Below are 22,102 nucleotides of genomic sequence, written 5' to 3'. Positions count from 1 at the left end.
TGGCTTGCTCTGCCTTTTGTGTGAGCTCAGTTTGCAGTGGATCAAAACCACACCAGAAAAAGGCCAGGAGCCAGCCCAGGAGCCAGGGTCCCTCCAGGCTGTGATCTTCAAAACACCACCAGCTTCATTTGTTTGCTCTGGGTGCTCTTATGCCCTTTAGAACAACCAAGAACCTGCTCCTCCTTGATGAAATGGGGATCAAAACCAAAGCCCTGTCAGCATGCTCTGATAGAACCCTGCTTTGGGTAAGCACCCAAGCACTCAGAGCAGGACTGGTGGCTCCTGCTCCTTAGGAAACCCAGGTGTGGCCCTCTGGGCTGGGTGCCTCCAAAAAAGAAGCCTCAGAGTGGAGACCTCCAGTGTCTGCAGTGTCCAGTGCAGAGGGTGGACACAGGGAGCAGTGGGTTTCTATCCAGAGATCCTTCACCCTTATAAATCTGCTGCAAAGTTGCTGTCTCTCCCTTCCTCCCCTCTCTGCTCCCATGGAAGAGAGACTCTCTCTTACCTGGTAATGATGGGAGAGTGTCACAGAGCCTCTTTGGCCTGCTTAGGCCTAATGCCAGGCTGAAAAAGGGGGTGGGGGGTGCAGTTCCAGCCTGGCCAGCCTGAAACCAGCCTGGCAACAGGAGGGCAGAAAGAGCCCTGAGGTTTCTGGTGAAGCCCAGGTGGGGAAAAGGGGAGCTGTGTGTTGGGTGGTGTGTCAAGTCTTGACTGGGGACTGGTTTGAGCCTGCTGTGCTCTGCTGTGCTCCCCACTGTGCTCTGCAGCTTTTGCAGTGTGGGAATTGCTTCTCCACTGAAGCTTTCATTGCTGCCCAATCCATCTGCGTCAGTGCTGACCCGTTGCCCCTTCAGGAGCTGCAGAGCAACCTGCCCCACTCTGAACTGGGACACCAGGCTTGCTGCCCCGCTGCCGGCACCGCTCCCACCCCGCTGCCGGCACCGCTCCCACCCTCCTGCCCGCACCGCTCCCACCCCGCTGCCGGCACCGCTCCCACCCCGCTGCCGGCACCGCTCCCACCCTCCTGCCTGCACCGCTCCCACCCCGCTGCCGGCACCGCTCCCACCCCGCTGCCCGCACCGCTCCCACCCTCCTGCCGGCACCGCTCCCACCCTCCTGCCTGCACCGCTCCCACCCTGCTGCCCGCACCGCTCCCACCCTCCTGCCGGCACCGCTCCCACCCTACTCCCCCCGCTCCCACCCTCCTGCCGGCACCGCTCCCACCCTCCTGCCCGCACCGCTCCCACCCTGCTGCCCGCACCGCTCCCACCCTCCTGCCGGCACCGCTCCCACCCTCCTGCCCGCACCGCTCCCACCCTCCTGCCGGCACCGCTCCCACCCTCCTGCCTGCACCGCTCCCACCCTGCTGCCGGCACCGCTCCCACCCTGCTGCCGGCACCGCTCCCACCCTCCTGCCTGCACCGCTCCCACCCTCCTGCCGGCACCGCTCCCACCCTCCTGCCTGCACCGCTCCCACCCTGCTGCCGGCACCGCTCCCACCCTCCTGCCCGCACCGCTCCCACCCTCCTGCCGGCACCGCTCCCACCCTCCTGCCTGCACCGCTCCCACCCTCCTGCCGGCACCGCTCCCACCCTGCTGCCCGCACCGCTCCCACCCTCCTGCCGGCACCGCTCCCACCCTCCTGCCCGCACCGCTCCCACCCCTCTGCCGGCACCGCTCCCACCCTCCTGCCGGCACCGCTCCCACCCTCCTGCCGGCACCGCTCCCACCCTCCTGCCGGCACCGCTCCCACCCCGCTGCCGGCACCGCTCCCACCCTCCTGCCGGCACCGCTCCCACCCTCCTGCCGGCACCGCTCCCACCCTGCTGCCGGCACCGCTCCCACCCCGCTGCCGGCACCGCTCCCACCCTCCTGCCGGCACCGCTCCCACCCTGCTGCCGGCACCGCTCCCACCCCCGCTGCCCCAATCCCACCCTGCTGCCGGCACCGCTCCCACCCCTCTGCCCCAGTCCCACCCCGCTGCCGACACCACTCCCACCCCACTGCCCCAGTCCCACCCCGCTGCTGGCACCGCTCCCACCCCACTGCCCCAGTCCCACCCCGCTGCTGGCACCACTCCCACCCCACTGCCCCAGTCCGACCCCACTGCCGGCACCGCTCCCACCCCTCTGCCCTACCTTTCCGAGGGTATTTGATTTTGTCTGTGTAGAGGAACTGCATGAGCACCTCGAAGGGCTGTGCCTCGGCCTCCCGGATGGGCACCTCCAGCAGCGGCTGCAGGCGGCACAGCCTCACGCCGGCGCCCTCCCGCGGGCACGGCGCCTGCCCCTCCTCCTCAACGTCCTGCTTGGACTTCTGATGGGACAGAAAAACCACTCAGAGGTGGCAGTGAGGCTGTCTGCTCACACACACTGCTGGCCAAGCCAGAGGAAAGGTCCTGCTCCTGACTGCCTGCTCCTCCGGACCCAAGAGCTGCTCATCCGCAAGGCAACGAAGAATTCCTGCCTCAGACCTGCTGTTCCCTGTCCTGTGACACACCTGGATCAGAGCAAATGGGAGCTCCTGGATGGAGCTCAAAAGCAGCCCCTCAGAAACAGGGAGGAATGAACTCCCCTGAGCTCCTGCTTCTGCCTTCAGCAGGTACAACATCTCTCCTTGGAGAAGGAAAGATGCAGGAGCCAGGTGCCACAGACCTCTGCCTAGCAAAGCCAGGGCTGCAGGGATGCCCACAGACCTCTGCCCAGCAAAGCCAGGGCTGCAGAGATGCCCACAGACCTCTGCCTTAGGGCTGCAGAGGTGCCCACAGACCTCTGCCTCGCAAAGCCAGGGCTGCAGTGATGCCCACAGACCTCTGCCTTAGGGCTGCAGAGGTGCCCACAGACCTCTGCCTTGCAAAGCCAGGGCTGCAGAGATGCCCACAGACCTCTGCCTTGCAAAGCCACGGCTGCAGAGATGCCCACAGACCTCTGCCTAGCAAAGCCAGGGCTGCAGAGATGCCCACAGACCTCTGCCTTAGGGCTGCAGAGGTGCCCACAGACCTCTGCCTTGCAAAGCCAGGGCTGCAGAGATGCCCACAGACCTCTGCCTTGCAAAGCCACGGCTGCAGAGATGCCCACAGACCTCTGCCTAGCAAAGCCAGGGCTGCAGAGATGCCCACAGACCTCTGCCTCGCAAAGCCAGGGCTGCAGTGATGCCCACAGACCTCTGCCTTGCAAAGCCAGGGCTGCAGAGGTGCCCACAGACCTCTGCCTCGCAAAGCCAGGGCTGCAGTGATGCCCACAGACCTCTGCCTTGCAAAGCCAGGGCTGCAGAGGTGCCCACAGACCTCTACCTTAGGGCTGCAGAGATGCCCACAGACCTCTGCCTTGCAAAGCCAGGGCTGCAGAGATGCCCACAGACCTCTGCCTTGCAAAGCCAGGGCTGCAGAGATGCCCACAGACCTCTGCCTAGCAAAGCCAGGGCTGCAGAGATGCCCACAGACCTCTGCCTTGCAAAGCCAGGGCTGCAGAGATGCCCACAGACCTCTGCCTTAGGGCTGCAGAGATGCCCACAGACCTCTGCCTTAGGGCTGCAGAGATGCCCACAGACCTCTGCCTAGCAAAGCCAGGGCTGCAGAGGTGCCCACAGTCCTCTGCCTAGCAAAGCCAGGGCTGCAGAGATGCCCACAGACCTCTGCCTTGCAAAGCCAGGGCTGCAGAGATGCCCACAGACCTCTGCCTTGCAAAGCCAGGGCTGCAGAGATGCATCTTAAGCCATTCTGTGGCTTTCAGGTTTCACTTTGCAGCCCCTTGCAGTGGCTGCAGGGTGGCAAAGCCTTCAGCTGCGGTGCAGGGAGGCAGCCCTGTGCCCTGCTGCAGGCTGTGTGCCTCCAGTTCCTCAAGAGCAGCAAAATGTTTGCTGCTGAACAGCTGCAAGCAGTTAAAACGAGCAGGCAAGGACCCAGAGGCACCAGCCCTTCCACTCTGCATGAAGGCAAAGGGAACCACAGCAGCCTCAGCCCCCTCACACTGCCTGCCCTCTGAGCTGCCTAACCTCCCAGGCCATCCCTGCTGCCATGCAGCTCTCACCCTCCCCAGAGGGAGGCTGCACACAGACCTCCAGGGGTACTCCTCCAGATCAGAATTGAGCTGAGGGCTCCCAGGAACCACCCCACCAGAGGCAGGTAAGTGGATTAACTCTGTCTGCCCCATGTTCTGCTCCCCACCTGCCCTGGCACCCCCCCACTGCCCAGCTAACCCAAGCTACCCTCTGCAGTTCCCTTGCCCAGCTGCACCTCAGCACCAGATGCTGCTCTGCTCCTCATCTCTCTCAGCAGATGGAATTTTTTCCCTGACAACTTTACTCCCAGAACTGAGCAGAATTTGCTTTACCTTGCCACAAGATTGCTCTTCTAAAATACCCATAGAATCACAGAACTCTTTGGGTTGGCAAAGGCCTCTGAGCTCCTCCAGGCCAACCCCAACCCAACCCCCCCATGGCCACCAAACCCTGGCCCCAGGTCCCATGGCCACAGCTTGCTGCAACAGATGCTGCAGACAGGAGGGCCTGAGCCTGCCCAGGGGCTCACCAGGGACCTGCTCTGACTTACAAAGCTGTGCCCTGGGAATGCTGCTCCCTGTGCTGAGCACCTAACAACCAGCCCAGTGTGGGAGCACAGCCCTGAGGGGCCTCCCTGGGGCTGCTTCCAGGCACTTTAGGAGAACCTTAGAATGATAGAATGAGAGAATTGTTCAGGCTGGCAAAGGCCTCTGAGCTCCCCCAGGCCAACCCCAACCCAACCCCCCCATGGCCACCAAACCCTGGCCCCAGGTGAAATGGCCACAGCTTGCTGCAACCCCTCCAGCCATGGGGACTCTACCACCTCCCTGGGCAGCCTCTGCCAGGCCCTGACCACTCCTCCAGCAAAGACATTTGGCCTCCTCTCCAACCTCAGCCTCCCCTGGCACAATTTCAGGCCACTTCCTCTCCTTCTGTCCCCTGAGCCTGGGGAGCAGAGCCCAACCCCCCCTGGCTGCAGCCTCCTCTCAGGGAGCTGCAGAGAGCAATGAGGTCTCCCTCAGCCTCCTCTGCTCCAGGCTCAACCCCCCCAGCTCCCTCAGCTGCTCCTCCCCAGCCCTCTTCTCCAGACCCTTCCCCAGCTCTGTTGCCCTTCCCTGGCCCTGCTCCAGCCTCTCAATGTCCTTCTGGGAGTGAGGGGCCCAGAGCTGAACCCAGCACTCAAGCTGTGGCCTCCCCAGTGCCCAGCCCAGAGGTGCAATCCCTGCCCTGCTCCTGCTGCCCACACCACTGCTGCTCCAGGCCAGGCTGCTGGTGGCCTTCCTGCCCCCCTGGGCACCCCCTGGCTCCTGTTGAGAGGTCTCACCTGTTTCAGCCTCTCCCTTGCCTGGATGATTTTCTTTCTCAGCCACTTGCAGCGGGCTGTGACGATGGCGGTGTGCCCTCGGACTCGCTCTTCCTTCTGCCCAGGCCAAGGGAAGAGAACACATCCAACTTTGACTCCCAAACCACAAGCTGGGGGCAGATGGCAGACCCAGAGGGACCTGGGCTGAACTCCCACTTTCTATGCACCAATTCTGAACCCAAGGCAGCCTTGCAGCCGCTCTGCACCCGCAGAGGAAACCCAACCCCTCCCTTCCCCCCGGGCTGAGGGCAAACAGCACTTGGGAAGAGCCTTTCTGGGGTTCCCTGAGGGGAGGCTGATGCACAGCTTCAGTGTCACAGATGCTGCTTCTTGCTGCTGCACCTGATTGCCCCTTCTCAGAACAGCAGCTTTGCTACTGGGCTGCATCATCTGCTGTTGAGGATCTGTGATCTGATCTCTGCAGAGTGGTTTAGAGCCTCTTTGGGTGAAGCACTGCAGAGGGAGGCTCCAATTCCTCCTCTTCTTCCCCAGAAACTCTGTGATGGGAATTTGGGAAGAGGATCTGTGAAGAGGATGAGTTCCCTCTGCTGCTTTTCCTCATCCTGGGCTATTTCAGTCATCAGAAATGGCTCTTTCAGGGCTGTGTGGATCTGCAAGCCACTGTGACCTGCCCCTTCCAGGGCCTGCTCACACTGCAGCTGCCTACAGCGTGCTCTGAGGAGCTCAGGTTATGTCTCAGCCAGCCACACAACTCCTCAGTTTCAAACAGTGTCTCCTCCTTTGCAGCTTTAGAAATGCTTCTGGCTCAGTGCAGCTTGCTAAGCCACACAGACATCCTTGCACCACTGCCACTGCCCTCAGAAGCCCATTCCCAGGCTTCCTGGCAGGCTCACAGTGCCCTGTGCTGTTTCCCAGCAAGCAGCAACCTCCCCCTCGCTGGCAGCTCTTCAATAACCTCCACTCACCTCTCCCAAGACAAACTCCAAGTCACTGAACTGTCTGTTTTCCCACAGCCTTCCATAATCTTCGTGGAGAGTGCACTTTGGGTAACAGGAGAACTGAAAAAAGCCAGAGCAGGATTCACTTCCAGTGCTCTGGCCAAGAGCTCAGCCCCCCCCCAGCCCAGGGCTGCCCTTGCTGATGATCCCCAGCCCCCCTGCAGCACAGGGAGCAGGAAGGAGCAAGCAGACCAAACACCTCCCAGGGCTTGCTCTGTGGTGGTCACTCTTGGAATGAAGCTGGAGGTGGGGAGATTGAGGCTGGAGGGGAGGAGGAAGTTCTTCCCCATGAGAGTGGTGAAGGCCTGGGATGGGTTGTGCAGGGAGGTGGTTGGGGCCCTGTCCCTGGAGGTGTTTAAGGCCAGGCTGGCTGAGGCTGTGGCCAGGCTGATCTAGTGTGGGGTGTCCCTGCCCATGGCAGGGGGGTTGGGGCTGGCTGATCCCTGTGGTCCCTTCCAACCCTGACTGATTCTGTGACACTATGATACAGAGGGGAAGCAGTGGCAGAGCTGTGCCTCACCACAGCCTGGTGGCCAGGAGCCTCTCCTGCTCCCAGGAGCCTCTCCTGCTCCCAGGAGCCTCTCCTGCTCCCAGGAGCTGTCTGAGGGTCCCACACAAGAAAGAGAAACTGGAGTGCAGGGAGGCCTGGATCTGGGGTGCCTTGAGATGCAACATTTTGATCTCCCAGAGTTACTGGGGGGTGGGAAGGCTGCCTGAAGATTAAACTCCAGCTCAAGATGCTCTGACCCAGGAGCCCTGAGGCTGACAGTGCAGAAGGTGACCATCCTGGCAAGCCCCCTCTGCCACTCTGTGGTGGGGTTAAGGCTGCAGGTCTCAACCAGAGGGATGAGATGGCCCAGGGATGGAACAGGAGAGTGTAAGCTTTGGTTAGTCCATCCCATAATGCCTGCAGCCCCTTCTGTGCACACAGCACAGGCTCTCTGCCCTTGTCCCCTCTCTCTTCTCCCAGAGTGCTGAGCTCCTCTCTCTGTGGTACTTAGGGGGGAGTTGGCAGCACTTGGGCCTGGGGAGGGAGGTATGGGGGGGGGGGCACTGAGGTTCTGGAGCTGGCTGGGGAAAGGTTTTGGACACTGTTGGCCTAATGAGGTTTTGGCAAGCCCAGGATGGAGAGCTGGGCCAGGGCTGAATATGAACTTGTGTATTCTGGATGGGTTTGTGCTGTTGTGTAGAGCTGTGAAGAGTACTTCCAGCCCCAGCTCCAGCCCCAGCCCCAGCCCCAGCCCCAGCCCCAGCTCCAGCCCCAGCCCCAACCCCAGCCCAGACCCAGCTCCAGCCCCAGCCCCAGCTCCAGCCCCAGCCCCAGCTCCAGCCCCAGCCCCAACCCCAGCCCAGACCCAGCTCCAGCCCCAGCCCCAGCTCCAGCCCCAACCCCAACCCCAGCCCCAGCTCCAGCCCCAGCTCAGCCCCAGTCCCAGCTCCAGCTCCAGCCCCAGCTCCAGCCCCAGCCCCAGCTCCAGCCCCAGCCCCAGCTCCAGCCCCAGCTCCAGCCCCAGCCGCCCCAGCTCCAGCTCCAGCCCCAGCCCCAGCCCCAACCCCAGCCCCAGCCCCAACCCCAGCCCCAGCCCCAACCCCAGCCCCAGCTCCAGCTCCAGCCCCAGCCCCAACCCCAGCCCCAGCCCCAACCCCAGCTCCAGCCCCAGCCCCAGCCCCAACCCCAGCTCCAGCCCCAACCCCAGCCCCAGCCCCAACCCCAGCCCCAGCTCCAGCCCCAGCCCCAGCTCCAGCTCCAGCCCCAGCCCCAGCTCCAGCTCCAGCCCCAACCCCAGCCCCAGCCCCAGCTCCAGCCCCAACCCCAGCTCCAGCCCCAGCCCCAGCCCCAGCCCCAACCCCAGCCCCAGCCCCAGCTCCAGCCCCAACCCCAGCTCCAGCCCCAGCCCCAGCCCCAGCCCCAGCCCCAGCCCCAACCCCAGCTCCAGCCCCAGTCCCAGCTCCAGCTCCAGCCCCAGCCCCAGCCCCAGCTCCAGCCCCAGCCCCAGCTCCAGCCCCAACCCCAGCCCCAGCTCCAGCCCCAGCTCAGCCCCAGTCCCAGCTCCAGCTCCAGCCCCAGCTCCAGCCCCAGCCCCAGCTCCAGCCCCAGCCCCAGCTCCAACCCCAACCCCAGCCCCAGCTCCAGCCCCAACCCCAGCTCCAGCCCCAGCCCCAACCCCAGCCCCAGCTCCAGCCCCAGCTCAGCCCCAGTCCCAGCTCCAGCTCCAGCCCCAGCTCCAGCCCCAGCCCCAGCCCCAGCTCCAGCCCCAGCCCCAGCTCCAACCCCAACCCCAGCCCCAGCTCCAGCTCCAGCCCCAGCTCCAGCCCCAGCCCCAGCCCCAACCCCAGCCCCAGCTCCAGCCCCAACCCCAGCTCCAGCCCCAGCCCCAACCCCAGCCCCAGCTCCAGCCCCAGCTCAGCCCCAGTCCCAGCTCCAGTTCCAGCCCCAGCTCCAGCCCCAGGCCCAGCCCCAGGCCCAGCTCCAGCTCCAGTTCCAGCCCCAGTCCCAGCTCCAGCTCCAGCCCCAGCCCCTTCCAGTCCTGTGTGGAGCATCTCTGATTTCACTCCTCTGGGGAGGGGTGACAGAGCTTCTGCCCACTCTGAAACTGAGAGACACACTTTGCCATGATCTGTCCAAGGAGGCTGCCATGGCCTCTGTCAGGGCTGTAGAAGGCACTGGGGAGCTGGACCTGGGCACAGTGTCTGTGCAGGTGATGCCTCAAAAGCTTTTGCAGAGAGATCTTTGGCAGCTGCAGCTGAACAGCAGAGGCTGCCTGCAGCAAGGGCAGCAAGCACTGAGCTGCTGGGGAGCAGGGCAGGAGCTCTGCCAGTCTCACAGTCTCACAGTATCACCAAGGTAGGAAGAGACCTCAGAGATCATCAAGTCCAAGCTCTCACCACAGACCTCATGACCAAACCATGGCTCCAAGTGCCACATCCAATCCCCTCTGGAACACCTCCAGGGATGGGGACTCCACCACCTCCCTGGGCAGCACATCCCAAGGGCCAACAACTCTCTCTGGGAAGAACTTTCTCCTCACCTCCAGCCTCAACCTCTCCTGGCACAGCTTGAGACTGTGTCCTCTTGTTCTGGTGCTGGGTGCCTGGGAGAAGAGCCCAACCCCCACCTGGCTCCAACCTCCCTGCAGGGAGTTGCAGAGAGCAAGAAGGTCTCCCCTGAGCCTCCTCTTCTGCAGGCTAAGCAACCCCAGCTCCCTCAGCCTCTCCTCCCAGGGCTGTGCCCCAGACCCCTCCCCAGCTCTGTTGCCCTTCTCTGGACACCTTCAAGTCTCTCAATCTCCTTCCTGACCTGAGGGGCCCAGAACTGGACACAGGACTCCAGGTGTGGCCTAACCAATGCAGAGTCCAGGGGCACAAGGACTTCCCTGCTCCTGCTGGCCACACTCTTCCTGCTGCAGGCCAGGATGCCCTTGGCCTTCTTGGCCCCCTGGGCACACTGCTGCCTCCTGTTCAGGCAGCTGTCAATCAGCACCCCCAGCTCCCTCTCTCTTTGGCAGCTCTCAGCCACTCTGCCCCCAGCCTGGAGCTCTGCCTGGGGTTGCTGTGGCCAAAGTGCAGCCCCTGGCACTGGGACTTGTTGAATGCCATCCTGTTGGCCTCTGCCCAGCTGTGCAGCCTGGCAAGGTCCCTCTGCAGAGCCCTTCTGTCCTCTCACTGACCAACCTCTGCCCCCAGCTTGCTGTCAGCTGCACATTTGCTGCTGACTGACTCCATCCCCTCCTCCAGATCATCAATGAAGATGTTAAAGAGCACAGGGCCCAGCACTGCTCCCTGGGGCACAGCACTGGTGCCTGGCTGCCAGCTGGCTGTGGCACCATGACATGCCATGTGCAGAGGCAGAGGCAGAAGGGTTGAGGCAAGAGCTGGAGGGGCTGTGTGCTGAGCAGCAGTTACCTGGAACCTGTACATCTCTCCACTTCGAATGTTGTTGTCCACTGTGCCCCCAAAGATGTACATGGCATCTGAGATCACAGCTGCAGCATGGAAGAGTCTCCCACTGGGTAGCTAAGGGAAGAAAAGGACAGGAGAAGGCATAAACAAAAGATTTCCCTTTCTCCCAGGAGGAAGAACCTGCACCAGGTCAGCAGTGAGGAGGGAAATCAGAGCAGTCTGAAGGGACACCAGTGCTGCACCCCAGGACTGGATTGCTTCCTGGTGGATGCACAACATGCTTCCCAGCTCCACCTCTCCCTGCCCCAGCTGCACCTCTCCCTGCCCCAGCTCCCTGCTCCACCTCTCCCTGCCCCAGCTCCCTGCTCCACCTCTCCCTGCCTCAGCTGCACCTCTCCCAGCTCCACCTCTCCCTGCCCCAGCTCCCTGCCCCAGCCCCACCTCTCCCTGCCCCAGCTCCCAGCTCTACCTCTCCCTGCCTCAGCTGCACCTCTCCCAGCTCCACCTCTCCCTGCCCCAGCTCCCTGCTCCACCTCTCCCAGCTGCACATCTCCCTGTCCCAGCTCCACCTCTCCCTGCCCCAGCTCCCAGCTCCACCTCTCCCAGCCCCAGCTCCACCTCTCCCTGCCCCAGCTCCCTGCTCCACCTCTCCCAGCTGCACATCTCCCTGTCCCAGCTCCATCTCTCCCTGCCCCAGCTCCCAGCTCCACCTCTCCCTGCCTCAGCTGCACCTCTCCCTGCCCCAGCTCCCAGCTCCACCTCTCCCTGCCTCAGCTGCACCTCTCCCTGCCCCAGCTCCCAGCTCCACCTCTCCCTGCCCCAGCTCCCAGCTGCACCTCTCCCTGCCCCAGCTCCCAGCTGCACCTCTCCCTGCCCCAGCTCTACCTCTCCCTGCCCCAGCTCCACCTCTCCCTGCCTCAGCTCCACCTCTCCCTGCCCCAGCTCCCAGCTCCACCTCTCCCTGCCCCAGCTCCACCTCTCCCTGCCCCAGCTCCACCTCTCCCTGCCCCAGCTCTCAGCCATCTCCAGTGCTGAGAGTCAGCTTCCCTCAGCTCTGTTTGCCAGTTGGGTCAGGCCTGGGTCTGTCCTGCAGGCAGCACAGCTCATTAGATCTCTGCCTACCAACTCAGAAGGCTCTGGTGTGAGAAAGCCTCTCTCCTGCCAGGTGTTTCTGGCCACCAAACAGGATCATGTCCATCTGCAGAGACTCCAGTTGCAGGCAGCCTTGCTGGCTGGCACTGCTCAGCACCACTGACTCAGCCTCTTGCCCCCAGCAGCTCACAGCTGTGGTGGTTGAAGCTCCTTGCACACAGCTGTGAGGGTCAGGAGTTTCCCCTCTGCAGCCCCTGGTGATTTGTTCACACTCTACCTCTGTTCTACTCGAGCTGGGGGAGATTTCCCTAGCCACAGCCTGCCCCTGCCACAGCAATGCTCTCCCTGTGCCTCTCACTCACCAGCACCTCCAGGACCTCTGCTTCCCTCCAAGCTACAGCCTCCAAGGGATGCAATCCCCTGGGCACTAACTAGGACCTGGCTTGGCTGATCCTCTGTCTCCCCCCTTAGAGGCACAGACCACAGCTTTGGTGACCTTGAAATGCCTGAGCCAGAGCCACAAACCACCTGGGTTCCCCTGGAGGAGTAACATCTCTGCTGCCTCCAGCCTGCTCCAGGGAGACTTTATCAGAGGGATCCAGGGCTGGTGCTCACAAGTGCTGTGAGGGGAAGGTTAGGGAGGAGCAGTGCTCTGGTGCTGCCTTCCTGCTGGGCCCCTGGCCAAAGGAGCAGGAGATTACAGCCAGATTGCATCTGTCTGACATGGCCTCTGCCACTCTGAGCAGTAATCTCCTCAGCAGTCATCCCCAGGCAGGTGCACTGCCTGAGCACATCCAGCCTTCCCCAGGACGTGGAAAGCCTCTTAGTGCCCTTCAGCAGCAGGAGCTGCAAGCCCAGCCCCAGCCAGGAACTGACAGCTGGGTGGGCTGGCACCAGCTGCACCGAGCCCTGCTAGCAGCTAACTCCCCAAACAAGCAACCAACCAAGCCCCAACTAACCAACCCCCAACCAACCAACCCACCCCCAAGCAACCAACCCCCCAACCCACCAACCCCCAACCCACCCACCCCCAACCAACTAACTCCCCAACCAACCAACCCACCCCCAACCAACCAACCAACCCCCAACCAACCAACCCCCAACCAACCAACCCACCCCCAACCAACCAACCCCCAACCAACCAACCCCCAACCAACTCACCCCCAACCAACCAAGCGCCAACCAACCAACTCACCCCCAACCAACCAACCCACCCCCAACCAACCCACCCCCAACCAACCCACCCCCAACCAACCAACCCACCCCCAACCAACCAACCAACCCCCAACCAACCAACCAACCCCCAACCAACCAACCCACCCCCAACCAACCAACCCACCCCCAACCAACCAACCCCCAACCAACCAACCCCCAACCAACTCACCCCCAACCAACCAAGCGCCAACCAACCAACTCACCCCCAACCAACCAACCCACCCCCAACCAACCCACCCCCAACCAACCCACCCCCAACCAACCAACCCACCCCCAACCAACCAACCAACCCCCAACCAACCAACCAACCCCCAACCAACCAACCCACCCCCAACCAACCAACCCACCCCCAACCAACCAACCCCCAACCAACCAACTCACCCCCAACCAACCAAGCCCCAACCAACCAACCAAGCCCCAACCAACCAACCCCCAACCCCCCAACCCACCCCCAACCAACCCACCCCCAACCAACCCCCAGCCAACCCACCCCCAGCCAACCAACCAACCCCCAAGCAAGCAACCAACCCCCAGCCAACCAACCCACCCCCAACCCACCCCCAAGCAACCAACCCCCAACCCACCCCCAACAAACCAACCCCCAACCAACCAACCCACCTCTAACCAACCAACCCCCAACCAACCCACCCCCAACCCACCCACCCCCAACCAACCCACCCCCAACCCACCCACCGCCAACCAACCCACCCCCAACCAACTCACCCCCAACCAACCAACCCCCAACCAACAACCCCCCCACCCCCAACCAACCCCCAAGCAACCAACCCACCCCCAACCAACCAACCCCCAACCAACCAACCCACCCCCAACCCAACCCTCTCCTGCCACAGGTGAGAGCTTCAGGGAATTGTTTGGCTTGGCAAAGCCCTCTGAGAGCATCCAGGACAACCCAACCCCCCATGGCCACCAAACCCTGGCCCCAAGTGCACAGGCAGTGCACAGCTGCACCTCTGCTCTGCAGCAGCTCCACTTCAGAGTGTCACAGCATCAGCCAGGGTTGGAAGGGACCCCAAGGATCAGCCAGCCCCAACCCCCCTGCCATGGGCAGGGACACCCCACACCAGATCAGCCTGGCCACAGCCTCAGCCAGCCTGGCCTTAAACACCTCCAGGGACAGGGCCCCAACCACCTCCCTGCACAACCCATCCCAGGGCTTCACCACTCTCATGGGGAAGAACTTCCTCCTCCCCTCCAGCCTCAATCTCCCCACCTCCAGCTTCATTCCATTCCCCCTAGTCCTAGCACTGCCTGAGATCCTGAGCAGTCCCTCCCCAGCCTTCCTGCAGCCCCCTGCAGATCCTGGAAGGCCACAATGAGGTCACCTCAGAGCCTTCTCTTCTCCAGACTGAACAGCCCCAACTCCTTCAGTCTGTCCTCACAGCAGAGCAGCTCCAACCTTCTGCTCATCCTCCTGGCCCTGCTCTGGACACCTTCCAGCACCTCCACATCCCTCTTGCCATAGGGGCTCCAGAACTGGAGGCAGGACTCCAGGTGGGGTCTGCCCAGAGCTGAGCAGAGGGGGAGAATCACCTCCCTTGCCCTGCTGGCCACACTTCTCCTGCTGCAGCCCAGGCTCTGCTTGGCTTTCTGGGCTGCAAGTGCACACTGAGAGCTCCTGGTGAGCTTCTCCTCCCCCAGCACCCCCAAGGCTCTCTCCTCAGGGCTGCTTTCCAGCCAGTCCCTGCCCAGCCTGGATTTGTGCCTGGGATTGCCTCCAGCCAGCTGCAGGACCCTGCCCTTGGTCTTGTTGAACCTCCTGAGGTTGGCTTGTGCCCAGCTCTGCAGCCTGCCCAGCTCCCTCTGGATGGATCCCTTCCCTCCAGCCTGCCCAGGTCCCTCTGGATGGATCCCTTCCCTCCAGCTGTCTGCTGCACCACACAGCTTGGTGCCAGCAGCAAACCTGCTGAGGCTGCACTCAGTGCCACTGTCCATGGCACCCACAGAGATGTTGAACAAGCCTGGGCCCAGGACTGATCCCTGAGGGCCTCTGCTTCTCCCTGGCCTCCCCTGGGCCATGGAGCCATGCACAGCCACTCTCTGGGTGCAGCCCTCAAGCCAGTTCTGTATCCATCTGGTGGTCACCCCTCACCCCCATGTGTCACCAGCCTGGAGCCCAGGCTGTGGTGGGGACAGTGTGGAAGGCTGTGCTCAGGCCCAGGGGAACAACATCAGCTGCTCTCCCCTCAGCTGTTGATGTTGTCACCTGCTCAGAGAAGGCTCCAGCTTGGTCAGGCAGGGTTTGCCCTGGGTGCAGCCCTGCTGACTGCTCCCCATCACCTCTTCACTATTCTGAGCCAGCAGTGCCTGCAGGAGGATCTGCTCCATGATCTCTGCAGGCACAGAGGTGAGACTGCCTGGCCTGGAGCTCCCTGGTTCCTCCTGCTCACCCTTTTTGCAGATGGGAGCAATGTTTCCCCTGTTCCAGCCTGTGGGGACTGCCCCAGGCTGCCAGGGCCTTTGGAACAGACTAGAGAGGGGTTTAGCAACCTCCTCTGCCACTTCCCTCAGTGCTTCCAGCAAGGGCTTTGCTGGCACAGCTCCAGCTGGGTGTGTGGATCCCAGGGGAGGCACAGGGAGTCCTGCCCAGGGGAGGCTCAGGGAGTCCTGCCCAGGGGAGGCTCAGGGAGTCCTGCCCAGGGGAGGCTCAGGGAGTCCTGCCCAGGGGAGGCTCAGGGAGGCCTGCCCAGGGGAGGCTCTGGGAGTCCTGCCCAGGGGAGGCTCAGGGAGTCCTGTCCAGGGGAGGCTCAGGGAGTCCTGCCCAGGGGGGGCTCAGGGAGTCCTGCCCAGGGGAGGCTCTGGGAGTCCTGCCCAGGGGAGGCTCTGGGAGTCCTGCCCAGGGGAGGCTCAGGGAGTCCTGCCCAGGGGAGGCTCAGGGAGGCCTGCCCAGGGGAGGCTCTGGGAGTCCTGCCCAGGGGAGGCTCAGGGAGTCCTGCCCAGGGGAGGCTCAGGGAGTGTCCTGCCCAGGGGAGGCTCAGGGAGTCCTGCCCAGGGGAGGCTCAGGGAGTCCTGCCCAGGGGAGGCTCAGGGAGTCCTGCCCAGGGGAGGCTCAGGGAGTGTCCTGCCCAGGGGAGGCTCAGGGAGGCCTGCCCAGGGGAGGCTCTGGGAGTCCTGCCCAGGGGAGGCTCAGGGAGTCCTGTCCAGGGGAGGCTCAGGGAGTCCTGCCCAGGGGGGGCTCAGGGAGTCCTGCCCAGGGGAGGCTCAGGGAGTCCTGCCCAGGGGAGGCTCTGGGAGTCCTGTCCAGGGGAGGCTCAGGGAGTCCTGCCCAGGGGAGGCTCAGGGAGGCCTGCCCAGGGGAGGCACTGGGAGTCCTGCCCAGGGGAGGCACTGGGAGTCCTGCCCAGGGGAGGCTCAGGGAGTCCTGCCCAGGGGAGGCTCAGGGAGTCCTGCCCAGGGGAGGCACTGGGAGTCCTGCCCAGGGGAGGCTCTGGGAGTCCTGCCCAGGGGAGGCACTGGGAGTCCTGCCCAGGGGAGGCACTGGGAGTCCTGCCCAGGGGAGGCTCTGGGAGTCCTGCCCAGGGGAGGCTCAGGGAGTCCTGCCCAGGGGAGGCTCAGGGAGTCCTGCCCAGGGGAGGCTCAGGGAGTGTCCTGCCCAGGGGAGGCTCAGGGAGTGTCCTGCCCAGGGGAGGCTCAGGGAGTCCTGCCCAGGGGAGGCTCAGGGAGTGTCCTGCCCAGGGGAGGCTCAGGGAGTCCTGCCCAGGGGAGGCTCAGGGAGTCCTGCCCAGGGGAGGCTCAGGGAGTGTCCTGCCCAGGGGAGGCTCAGGGAGTGTCCTGCCCAGGGGAGGCTCAGGGAGTCCTGCCCAGGGGAGGCTCAGGGAGTGTCCTGCCCAGGGGAGGCTCAGGGAGTCCTGCCCAGGGGAGGCTCAGGGAGTCCTGCCCAGGGAGTCCTGCCCAGGGGAGGCTCAGGGAGTCCTGCCCAGGGGAGGCTCAGGGAGTCCTGCCCAGGGGAGGCTCAGGGAGTGTCCTGCCCAGGGGAGGCTCAGGGAGTCCTGCCCAGGGGAGGCTCAGGGAGTCCTGCCCAGGGGAGGCTCAGGGAGTGTCCTGCCCAGGGGAGGCTCAGGGAGTCCTGCCCAGGGGAGGCTCAGGGAGTCCTGCCCAGGGGAGGCTCAGGGAGTGTCCTGCCCAGGGGAGGCTCAGGGAGTCCTGCCCAGGGGAGGCTCAGGGAGGCCTGCCCAGGGGAGGCACTGGGAGTCCTGCCCAGGGGAGGCACTGGGAGTCCTGCCCAGGGGAGGCTCTGGGAGTCCTGCCCAGGGGAGGCTCAGGGAGTCCTGCCCAGGGGAGGCACTGGGAGTCCTGCCCAGGGGAGGCACTGGGAGTCCTGCCCAGGGGAGGCTCTGGGAGTCCTGCCCAGGGGAGGCTCAGGGAGTCCTGCCCAGGGGAGGCTCAGGGAGTCCTGCCCAGGGGAGGCACTGGGAGTCCTGCCCAGGGGAGGCTCAGGGAGGCCTTCTCTCTCCCAGGGCACAGAGGAAAGCTAAAAGCCACAGAGCAGGACCCACTGCCAGGCTGAGTCTCTGGCAGTGAGATCCTGGGCTAACCTCCCAGCCAAGCTAATCTCCTTACTGCATTAGGCAGTGCCTGACAAGAGGAATTTCAGGCTCAGCCCTGACACCTCTGGTGATGGGGGCTGGCACCCCCCAGACACAGCTCCTTTAGTCAAGGTTGATGAGATTTGCAGCCTGAGGCTCTTCCCAAGCTGGACCCTTGGCTTCCACAAGCAGAGCTCATCAGTCACCTTTGCTCCCTCCCCAGCACAGCCTCCCCCCCAGCACTGCCTCCCCCCCACCACAGCCTCCCCTCCAGCACAGCCTCCCCTCCCAGCACTGCCTCCCCTCCCAGCACTGCCTCCCCCCAGCACAGCCTCCCCCCCAGCACTGCCTCCCCCCCAGCACTGCCTCCCCCCAGCACAGCCTCCCCTCCAGCACTGCCTCCCCCCAGCACTGCCTCCCCCCCAGCACTGCCTCCCCTCCAGCACAGCCTCCCCTCCAGCACAGCCTCCCCTCCCAGCACTGCCTCCCCTCCCAGCACTGCCTCCCCTCCCAGCACAGCCTCCCCCCCAGCACTGCCTCCCCTCCCAGCACTGCCTCCCCTCCCAGCACTGCCTCCCCTCCCAGCACTGCCTCCCCTCCCAGCACTGCCTCCCCTCAGCACAGCCTCCCCTCCAGCACTGCCTCCCCCCCAGCACTGCCTCCCCTCCCAGCACAGCCTCCCCCCCAGCACTGCCTCCCCCCCCAGCACTGCCTCCCCCCCAGCACTGCCTCCCCTCCCAGCACTGCCTCCCCCCCAGCACTGCCTCCCCTCCCAGCACAGCCTCCCCCCCCAGCACTGCCTCCCTCCCAGCACAGCCTCCCCCCCAGCACAGCCTCCCCTCCCAGCACAGCCTCCCCTCCCAGCACAGCCTCCCCCTCCAGCACAGCCTCCCCCCCAGCACTGCCTCCCCTCCCAGCACTGCCTCCCCCCCAGCACAGCCTCCCCTCCCAGCACAGCCTCCCCCCCAGCACAGCCTCCCCCTCAGCACAGCCTCCCCCCAGCACTGCCTCCCCCCCAGCACTGCCTCCCCCCCAGCACTGCCTCCATCAGTACAAAATTCACCAGTTTCAGCAGGCCTCTTCCCCTCTTCCTGCAGTTCTCCTGCTCAGCCTCCCTCTGCCTCCTGCCTGCCCCAGCACAGATGCTGCAGACAGGAGGGCCTGAGCCTGCCCAGGGGCTCACCAGGGACCTGCTCTGCCTTACAAAGCTGTGCCCTGGGAATGCTGCTCCCTGTGCTGAGCACCTAACAACCAGCCCAGTGTGGGAGCACAGCCCTGAGGGGCCTCCCTGGGGCTGCTTCCAGGCACTTTAGGAGAACCTTAGAATGAGAGAATGAGAGAATTGTTCAGCTGGCCAAGCCCTCAGAGCTCCCCCAGGCCAGCCCCAACCCAACCCCCCCATGGCCACCAACCCCTGGCCCCAGCTGCCATGGCCACAGCTTGCTGCAACCCCTCCAGCCATGGGGACTCCACCACCTCCCTGGGCAGCCTCTGCCAGGCCCTGAGCACTCCTCCAGCAAAGACATTTGGCCTCCTCTCCAACCTCAGCCTCCCCTGGCACAATTTCAGGCCAGTTCCTCTCCTCCTCTCCCCGAGCCTGGGGAGCAGAGCCCAACCCCCCCTGGCTGCAGCCTCCTCTCAGGGAGCTGCAGAGAGCAATGAGGTCTCCCTCAGCCTCCTCTGCTCCAGGCTCAACCCCCCCAGCTCCCTCAGCTGCTCCTCCCCAGACCCTTCCCCAGCTCTGTTGCCCTTCCCTGGCCCTGCCCCAGCCTCTCAATCTCCTTCTGGGAGTGAGTTGCCCAGAGCTGACCCCAGGACTGCCCTGGTGCAGCCTGAGCTCCTTCCCTCCTGTCCTGTTGTGACCTGGGAGAAGCTCTGGCTCTCACCACCCCCAGCCTGGACTGGTACCAGGCACTGTCCTGACCCAGATGCAGGACCTTGCACTTGGCCTTGTTGAACCTCATGAGGTTCAGAGGAGATGCCACAGCTGCAGCTCCCAGCTCCACCCCCAGCCCAGGTAAGCCACATCAGCTCTCCTGCTGCACTTCCTTCCTGGGGAGGGAGCTGCAGAGACCAAACCCTTCTGCCCAGGCCTGCCCCTGGCTGCCTCTGGAAAGGAAGCTTGGAGGGCAGATCCCTCAGGAGGATGAGTGGAGACCTGACCACGGAAAATGGAGCTGAGCAACACTTCCCCAGAGGTGCTCTGGGGCCAGTTTCCACCAGCAGCTTCAGGAGGCCTCTCTCCAGCTCACTGAGCACAGACTCAGAAGGTCACTGGCCTGAAGGGAGCTGCAGCAGCACCTCCTAGAGAGAATGCAAGAGCCTGAGCAGTGCTGGTGAGCACAGGAGGCAGCACTCTGCTCTGGGAAGTGCTCACTGGCAGCTCTCTACAACTCCCTGAGGGGTGGTTGTGGCTGGGAAGGGGTTGGGCTCTTCTCCCAGGCACCCAGCACCAGAACAAGAGGACACAGTCTCAAGCTGTGCCAGGGGAGGTTTAGACTCGAGGTGAGGAGAAAGTTCTTCACTGAGAGAGTCATTTGCCATTGGGATGTGCTGCCCAGGGAGGTGGTGGAGTCCCCATCCCTGGAGGTGTTCCAGAGGGGATTGGATGTGGCCCTTGGAGCCATGGTCTGGTCATGGGGGCTGTGGTGATAGGTTGGACTCAATGATCCTCGAGGTCCTTTCCAACCTAAGTTATGCTGTGAGACTGTGAGACTCTCTGACAGCTGCACTGAGCACAGCTGAGCTCAGCTCCTGCCTCCCTGCAGGAGCCCAGGCCTTGCTCACACAGCAGAGAGGTTCTGCTGCCTGCTGGAAGGAATCCCTGCCCAGGGAGGCTGCAGCAGACTCATCCCCAGCAGGATGAGTTAAGTCCTTTCAATCCTCCCTGGCTGCCCACAAAGCATCACTGAGAAAGCCCAGAGCTGTGCCTCAGGAGCCAGGGGAGGCTCCCCCCCAGTGACCTCCCTCTGGGTTACTGAAGGGAAGTGGAGGAGCTTTGGAAGTCAGAGATGTTTATTGCTCTTGGCTTTGAAAGGCCTAATTGTGAGGCTGATGTTCCACAGGCCAGGCTCTGGAGCCTTCTCTTGCAACTTCAGCAGAGCCTGCTGGTGCCCACAGCCCCTGGGGAGGTGATGGCAGCTCCCAGGGGGACCAGGGAGCGACCCTCACACACTGCCCTGCGCTGAGCAGCAGCTCCCCCTCTGCCCTGCCCTGCTGAGACCTCACCTGGAACACTGCATCCAGCTCTGGGCTCCCCAGCTCAGGAGGGACAGGGATCTGCTGGAGAGAGCCCAAGGGAGGCTGCAAGGATGCTGAAGGGACCTGGAGCACTGCCTGGGGAGGAGAGGCTGAGAGCCCTGGGGGTGTTCAGTCTGGAGAGGAGAAGGCTGAGAGGGAGCTGATCAATGTCTGTCAATAGCTGAGTGCTGGGGGTCAGGAAGGAAGGGACAGGGACAGCCTCTGCTCACTGTGCCCTGGGATAGGACAAGAGGCAATGGATGGAAACTGCAGCACAGGAGGTTCCAGCTCAGCAGGAGGAGGAACTTCTGCACTGTGAGGCTCCCAGAGCCCTGGAGCAGGCTGCCCAGAGAGGTTGTGGAGTCTCCTCTGGAGCCTTTCCAGCCCTGTCTGGATGTGTTCTGTGTGCCCTGTGCTGGATTCTATACATAGAATAGACCAGGCTGGAAGAGACCTTCAAGATCATGGAGTCCAACCTATCATCCAACACCACCTAAGCAACTCACCCATGGCACCAAGCACCCTATCAAGTCTCCTCCTGAACACCTCCAGGGACTCCACCACCTCCCTGGGCAGCACATCCCAATGGGCAATCACTCTCTCTGTGGAGAACTTCCTCCTCACCTCCAGCCTGAACCTCCCCTGGCACAGCTTGAGACTGTGTCCTCTTGTTCTGCTGCTGGCTGCCTGGGAGAAGAGCCCAACCCCCACCTGGCTCCAACCTCCCTTCAGATAGTTGTAGAGGGCAATGAGGTCTCCCCTGAGCCTCCTCTTCTGCAGGCTAAGCAACCCCAGCTCCCTCAGCCTCTCCTCCCAGGGCTGTGCCCCAGACCCCTCCCCAGCTTTGTTGCCCTTCTCTGGACACATTCAAGTCTCTCAATCTCCTTCCTGACCTGAGGGGCCCAGAACTGGACACAGGACTCCAGGTGTGGCCTAACCAGTGCAGAGTCCAGGGGCACAAGGACTTCCCTGCTCCTGCTGGCCACACTCTGCCTGCTGCAGGCCAGGATGCCCTTGGCCTTCTTGGCCCCCTGGGCACACTGCTGGCTCCTGTTCAGGCAGCTGTCAATCAGCACCCCCAGCTCCCTCTCTCTTTGGCAGCTCTCAGCCACTCTGCCCCCAGCCTGGAGCTCTGCCTGGGGTTGCTGTGGCCAAAGTGCAGCCCCTGGCACTGGGACTTGTTGAATGCCATCCTGTTGGCCTCTGCCCAGCTGTGCAGCCTGCCCAGGTCCCTCTGCAGAGCCCTTCTGCCCTCTCACTGACCAACCTCTGCCCCCAGCTTGCTGTCAGCTGCACATTTGCTGCTGACTGACTCCATCCCCTCATGTAGCAGGGCTGTAACTCAGCACTCCCCACAGCATGCACAGGATGCAGCCAGACTCAGGCTGCACAGGAGGAGGGAGAAAGGCAACTCCAGCACAAGGCAGGCTGGGCTGCTCTGCTGCACTTCACACACAGGCAGAACCCTTCAAGTGCTGAGGCAGCAATGGGTTTGAGCTTTGGTTCAACTCAGAGTGAACAAAGTTGCTCTTAGATACAGACAAGAAAGGCAATGTCAAGTTCAGAGTGCCCTGGGAACAGCCTGGGGTAGGAAAGGTTCACTGCCACTGGTCAGAGTCTTTGCCAAGAGCTCAGAGAAGCTTCAAACCCTGAGGAATGATCCAGCTGCCACTCCAGACCACACCAAATGCTTCAAGGCTTACTGAGGCCAGCAAAGCCTCCCAGCCCCTGCAGCTCAGCAGCCTCTCAAGCACATTGATCACCCTGTGCTCCAACACAGCCTCAGCCTC

The 22,102-nt window shown here is 63.3% G+C and overlaps 1 protein-coding gene across 2 annotated transcripts in view; it reads right to left on the bottom strand.

Annotated features, from left to right (window-relative positions):
- LZTR1 (leucine zipper like post translational regulator 1) overlaps nt 1-22,102 on the bottom strand; it is a 55,890-nt gene that overhangs the window by 16,740 nt on the left and 17,048 nt on the right. For both annotated transcript variants that reach the window (XM_068164723.1, XM_068164722.1), the window contains exons 10-13: nt 10,225-10,335; nt 6,289-6,381; nt 5,324-5,419; nt 2,139-2,316 (exon numbers count right to left, since the gene is read on the bottom strand). In XM_068164723.1, the coding sequence (XP_068020824.1) occupies nt 2,139-2,316; nt 5,324-5,419; nt 6,289-6,381; nt 10,225-10,335 (478 nt within the window). The remainder of the gene's footprint in view (nt 1-2,138; nt 2,317-5,323; nt 5,420-6,288; nt 6,382-10,224; nt 10,336-22,102) is intronic.

This window comes from Melanerpes formicivorus, unplaced genomic scaffold (assembly GCF_026170545.1).
Source record: "Melanerpes formicivorus ecotype bairdi unplaced genomic scaffold, bMelFor1.0.p_v2 SCAF_82, whole genome shotgun sequence".
Lineage (NCBI taxonomy): Eukaryota > Metazoa > Chordata > Aves > Piciformes > Picidae > Melanerpes > Melanerpes formicivorus.
Note: the sequence above shows the minus strand (reverse complement) of the source record. Positions and strands in the feature narration are given on the sequence as shown.